This window comes from Emys orbicularis, chromosome 13, assembly GCF_028017835.1.
Source record: "Emys orbicularis isolate rEmyOrb1 chromosome 13, rEmyOrb1.hap1, whole genome shotgun sequence".
Classification (NCBI taxonomy): Eukaryota; Metazoa; Chordata; order Testudines; family Emydidae; genus Emys; species Emys orbicularis.
In genome coordinates this window covers 38405453-38411427 of record NC_088695.1, presented here as the reverse complement: position 1 = coordinate 38411427, position 5975 = coordinate 38405453, and the positions used below count along the sequence as shown (strand labels likewise).

Below are 5975 nucleotides of genomic sequence, written 5' to 3'. Positions count from 1 at the left end.
CCTATTTTCTGGTTATTTGCTGCAAAAAGGTGTATACTACTAGTTTCAAAAATCACTATTACTATCAGAGGTCCACTCTAGTCTGATTACCACATCCTACATTTTCACTTTACATCCTCTTTAGTAGAGGATCAGTTTATGAACTGAATTATTTGCTAGTCTTCAGAGGTCTAATTTCAAATATTGGTTTAAAGCATTTACGAAGTGGTAGTCCTATAATGTAGAGTATAGACCATAATAATGCTACTGTTTAAGCAGAGACTGACTCAAACAGGGCAGAAGTGTGAGGAAATAGAAGAAAATTCCCTAAAGCGACTCCGCATTTAAAAAAAAAAAAAAAGTACAGATTCTGCCTTTAATGATTTTTCTGACTGGTGAGTCAACTTGTGTAAAACTAATAAGCAAGGACATGTGCTTTTCTTTAAGCACCAGTAGATACCATGAGGGAGAAGTAATGTGCTTCCTTCACCCTCTGCTTTCACTGCAGCCAATAAGCTGCGGAGTAAGGGGCAGTCTGAAGGAAGTCTCAGCTGCCCATATAAATTTGCTTTCTCATCACAACCTAACACATACCAGTTTTCAGCACTGTAACAGGCACATGAATAGTTATTCACGGATTTGGTTTCATTTTGAACTCGTTTTCAGGGTAGTTTCCTCTGAGTGTGGATTTCATTTTGTCCCAAGCATAGTTGTATACTTCTGTACAAATGACCAGTTCTACTCCATGCATACTTAAGTATGCTTTCTAGTGAATACAGACTACACAAATAGTTTCCATAATCTATTTATTTGATAAACTTTACAGCACTATGTAAAGGTAACTGTCATAATAGTTGCTCCCAGGTCAATAGCTGCTGGAATGAGATGCTGTGTTAAGAAGGCACAATTCATTAGAGAGACTTCATTTTACTCATAGATCCAGTCACGAGCACAAGATTTGAAGTCAACAAGCTCTGCGGGCTGAAACCACAGCTGGATCTCCTTCTGAGCACTTTCTACGGAGTCACTGCCATGAATGATGTTCCTGTGAAGAAAGCCAATCACAAAATTTCAAAGAAACTGTCAGTAACTTGTTCATAGGGACCGAAGTCTAGATACTCATCTACTACGGAAAAGCTAGAGCTTATGGTACAGCTCTTTTTTTTTTTTTTTTTAAGATAGAATCAGGGCCTATTTGTGAAGTCAGTCTATAACAGATAGTTTGTGTTGTGTTTAGTAGAACTATTAACATCACCATGACCTGATTATCATTTTCATCACGTTCTGAAGTATAGTTTAAAAACCCCTGGTATAAGCAACATTCTTGTTGGATTGTGTCCTACAAATTAAACTCAGCTTCAGACTAGGATTCTTATGTCTAACTACCTAAGCTTTCCAGAAGGCAACATGAAGTTCATCCTATGCCAAACTGGGTCACTAAAAAGGAAACAGTACAGCCACATTAAAATAGCTTGCTGTAACACAGAATGACTTGTTTTCTCTATGCATATACATTATGTATAGATAAGAACATACCTTTCAAGGAAAGAAATGGGTATGGGTATCTGGTGACTGCACAATTTCTGCTCTTAAGAGTTTTTTATTCAAATGATGCTTACAATGAAAGCAGTAAATATACTTATCTTGTAACTCTGGAAAAATATTTAGAAAAGTTAATTTTATATAATAAATTTCAGCACCAACCTTCCCACTTGAATGCAGAAGTCACCACGGATTGTACCAGGCTTAGAATCTGCAGGATTAGTCTCTCCCAACATAACTCTGCCAGTTTTAACCACATTGAGACCCTCCCAAACCTTTAAAAAAAAAAAAAAAAAAAAAAAAAAATTATTCCATACCCATTCAAGGCATCACAGAAGATTCAGCTTTGGCACTTTGCAAGGAGACAAAGGCCTTCCCCACAAAGATCTAAATCTATCTTAGAATCTGTATAAATTAAATTGCAAAAGGAGAAGACTAGGAACAAGAGAAAATGATAAAATAAATGGTTACAACTCTTTGTAAATTACACGTTTCATTGGTTATCTTTCACTGTGATAAGGCATGAGAGTAAATAGCATCGGAATGGCTACTGGTTACCAGAACATATATGAAACAAGAGAGATTTGAAAGAGGACACCTGGCCTGAAGAACAATGGACACCATTGTTAACACCAATCTAGTAAACAGAAGCTTATTGAGAGACAATACTTATTTCCACTCCTGAGTGGCTCTCACATAGATGCAACTTGAAAATCTCTAATGAAGTGGCCTGCAATTAGCATCTTTAAATAGCTCAGACTCCATGGAGCCAATTCAGCACAAAACAGTGAAAACTCAAACACACACACACTCACCATACCTTCTCACGTAGCTGTTTAAGAATTAAGGTAGAGACTTTCAAAATAGTCTAATTTTAAAGTTAGCTGAAGTGTTTAAATCCCCTGGACTGCCTTGGAAATCTCAACCACTTACTACTTCACCTGCTAGGCAACTTTCAGGACTCTTCCCACATCCCTCCTGTTTCGCTAGAATCCAGAAACCACTATGAATGGCAGGGAATCCTAATGAAGTCATCATGTTCTATTCATAGGAAGTGGAGAAGGCTTTTCAAGTCAAGTTTTATAAACAGACTGTTACATAAAAATTATTTCATAGCTATTTTATAAACATCACCAGGGGTATTCTTCAGTTGTTTCATCTTCTATACAACTATTGTTGACGTATATAAACTAGCAGTTCTCTTCAAATTTCTTACTATTGCACTACTTCCAGCGCAGCTCTACTAGTGTAGGACTAACGTAGACTCCCATTCAAAAGTGCTCTGGGCAGCGTTGGATGATGTGGAAATTGTTTTGTTTTCTTTTACCACTTTATTTTATATACTGGGACAGTGTAATTTAAAAAGAAATTGTTTTTAAAGCTGTAAAGTGTCCACAGAGGCTAACAATTAAAAAAAAAGTTTATGTAATTAGAAGAAAGATACCTAGCCATTTCCAGCACAATGTATATTTAAGTAAATACAATGCTACTCACCATGGCCACAACAGGTCCAGAATTCATGTATTTAACTAAACCAGGGTAGAATGGCCGATCTTTCAGGTCAATGTAATGTTGTTTTAGAAGGTTTTCGGAAGCCTTTAAAGAAAAGTTGAATGTGAGATTTTGAGAGCAATAAAAAAATTTTTTTTTAAAAATAAAATATAAAAAGAAGCAGCAGTCCATTACTGCATTAATAATTAGATGCTTCATATCAGTCATGAAGTAAGTATCAACAACAAGGAGTTTGCTTCTGCAAGCTAATTATGTTTGTTTCGTATTTTACATGCAGAACAACTCAGGACAAGTTTTGTCTAATTTTCTTTATTAACTAAAGAATTTACATTGAGGCAGGTTCAATACCATCAGCTCTTTGTTAAACTGTGATTTCTTCTTTATATTAATTTATAGCTGTGGATTATTATGAATACAAGACATCTGGAAGATTGCATTTCCTGATGTAACCTTCTAGTCATGGTCATCTTCGCCTAAATTAATACAACCTAATGTTAAGAAAGCAAAGTGTATGGTGTACCTTCCTTTCAGTTGTCTCTTGTCATATCAAACCATGACTACAACTTTCTGTTTCACAAGAAATAGAAGAGACCCAGTGTAGTTATGGTTTGATATGATGAGACACAAGTGAAAGGAAGCTACACCAGACAGAGCCTAAATTAAATACAATTCTTTCATGTTTTCTGTTCTGTTCAGTTACATTCATGCAGCTTCATCCAGTTCATGGACTGTGTAGGAAAATTTGGCCTGGTATGTGTATTTATATCTGAAAAGTTACAATACGCATATCAACTCTTGTGCAGACTGGACTACAGGTTTTCACTTTGCCAACTCCTTGATGTGGGAAAAACAATATGGGAGAATGAAGCTTCTGTATAGTTCACCTTGATGGCTAGGATTTGCAAGTAAAATTGAGAGAGAGAAAAAAAACCACATGTACTAATAACAGGTTGACTTTTATGGCAAAGAATTGCGGGGAGCTGTATGAACATTAATTAAGCCCCACAACAGCCCTGCCTCTAAGTGGGGGGGTGGGGGAGGGCCTTACGTGCATGAATTTCATGGCCACCAGGCGGAAGCCCTTCTGTTCAAACCGTTTGATGATTTCTCCCACCAGGCCCCTCTGGACTCCATCAGGCTTGATGGCAATGAAAGTGCGTTCGCTATTAGAAGCCATTGTCCTGCGAAAGGAAACGGGGAGCGGTAAGAGAGACGAGGCAACAACACAGGTAGGGCCAGTTTTGCCGCAATCCTGTCCCGATTAACAGACATGCCCGAGGAGGTGACTTCAATCACCCAGGGAGTGGCTTCAAGGTCAGCAGTGCCTCAAGGGGCGAGGGATGCCACCCAGGGAAGCCACTGACAGGGATTTATTCCAGACACGTGGAGGATCCATCCCTGCTCCTGCTGGCCCCTTCTCCCCGGCCCGCATTCACTACCGCCCATGCCCCCTTAGTCCTTACTGCAGTGCCCCCCCCCCCATCCTTTCCAATCTATCTAGATCTCTATTTACATTACCCCCTCCCCCCGTTGTCGGTCCCCCAATGGCTCCCAGCCCAGGGGCCACGTGGTAGCTGGGATCCCCCGGTTCTTCTTCCCACGTGTCGGTCGCTCAATTCCCTTTCGCCGCATAGGGGCCCGGCGAGCCCCGCCTGGCTACCACACGCGGCGAGGCCAGGGCCTGCCGTTCAGTCTCCAGCCGGGCTCCCTGCTCCGCCGCCCCGGCCGGCTCTGGAGACCCGGCCCGGCCGATGGTCCCCCTCCCGCGGTCTGGCGGGCAGCACAGGCCCCGGCTCAAGGGGCGGCGCCCCCCGGTCTGGGCTCAGCCTCCTTCCCCCGCAGACCTGCCCTGCCCAGTCCCCACGCCGGCCTCACCTCCCTGGAGCTGCTAAGGCCGCTGCTGAGCTGGACACCAGCCTTCTCTCAGCGTCCGCCGGGAAAGAGGAGGAGCGAGGTCGGGTGGAGCCGGAACCCACCCTCGGCGGAGAGGGGCTGGCCTTCCTCCCGGCGGAATATAGCGCCTTTAGAGCCCGCCCTCATGCCCAGCGAGGCCTGCGCCTCTGGGACTTCACAGAAACCTCACCCGCCTCCCCAAGCCGCTGTGGGGGCCGCCCCCGCCTCCCGGTCTGGCGACGGAGCACAAGCCCGGCTGCTCCCAAAACGCCTGGCTAAGGGGGATGAGAGAGACCCAGGCCGCAGGGGGTAAGGCCATGGCTAAACTGGGGGCGGAGGGGAAGCGGGGGACTGAGGCTTTGGCCAGAAGGGACGAGACCCAGGGGACAAGTTCCAAACAAAGGGGGTGAGGGATAGGGGCCAGACTCAGGGCAAAGGGTGCTAGGAACAGGGTAAAGGGGAACTAGACACAAGGCAGGCATGGAATAGCCCCCATTACCCTAAAAGCCTCGCTAGAGACTCTGTGGTGATCACATTTCCCTGGACAGACACTGAGGCAACTTTACAAAGGAGGGGCCTCAGCTTGGGAGGTCACTTATGTTGCCTTCCTCAAAGGCTAGCTCTTGAGCCAGCTATGGCTGTGAACCACAGTATGATGTGATTTCATAACAACAAAATCTCAAATATTTAAAGGCTGTTTGTTTAATTATCTCAGCACAATCTTTTAACAATAGACATTTGTCTTGCAATTTGAGTCCTGCATTCTTAACACCTTTTGCTTTGAGACCGTTGGTGTCTGCCACTGTTTTAGTGAAGCTGCTTCTTCCAAATTGCACTGCTAGAAGCACTGCACCTCGCAATTGCTCGAAATTACATCATCCACAAAGAGGTAATGTAAAGTGCCCAGAGGCTAGGGGAAGGACTAGTCCAGATTCTTTTGCTGTCACATAGGAGAATGAAGCTGTGGTTGCAGTTTAAAAGTAAGAATAGTAAAAAGTGTAAGAATCAGGACTAGAACTCAGCAGGTCCTAGCTCCTACTGCTGTGATT

The 5975-nt window shown here is 43.2% G+C and overlaps 1 protein-coding gene across 1 annotated transcript; it reads right to left on the bottom strand.

The window, feature by feature from the left end:
- Positions 1–770: 770 nt before the first annotated feature.
- LOC135888329 (nucleoside diphosphate kinase) lies at positions 771–5008 on the bottom strand. The gene is made up of 5 exons (XM_065416140.1): positions 4909–5008; positions 4082–4214; positions 3016–3117; positions 1684–1796; positions 771–1024 (listed from the first exon to the last, which is right to left on the bottom strand). The coding sequence occupies exons 2-5, from the start codon at positions 4208–4210 to the stop codon at positions 907–909; spliced, it is 462 nt and encodes a 153-aa protein (XP_065272212.1). The 5' UTR covers positions 4211–4214; positions 4909–5008; the 3' UTR covers positions 771–906.
- Positions 5009–5975: the final 967 nt, after the last annotated feature.

What these genes read in the sequence shown, in the direction of transcription:
- LOC135888329 (XM_065416140.1), bottom strand. Translation starts at nt 4,210, where the DNA reads ATGGCTTCTAATAGCGAACGCACTTTCATTGCCATCAAGCCTGATGGA. An exon ending in TGGCCATGAAATTCATGCAC is followed by an intron (nt 3,118 to 4,081) that starts GTAAGGCCCTCC and finishes TTTTCTTTAAAG; the next exon opens with GCTTCCGAAAACCTTCTAAA. An exon ending in TTCTGCATTCAAGTGGGAAG is followed by an intron (nt 1,025 to 1,683) that starts GTTGGTGCTGAA and finishes CTTTCTTCACAG; the next exon opens with GAACATCATTCATGGCAGTG.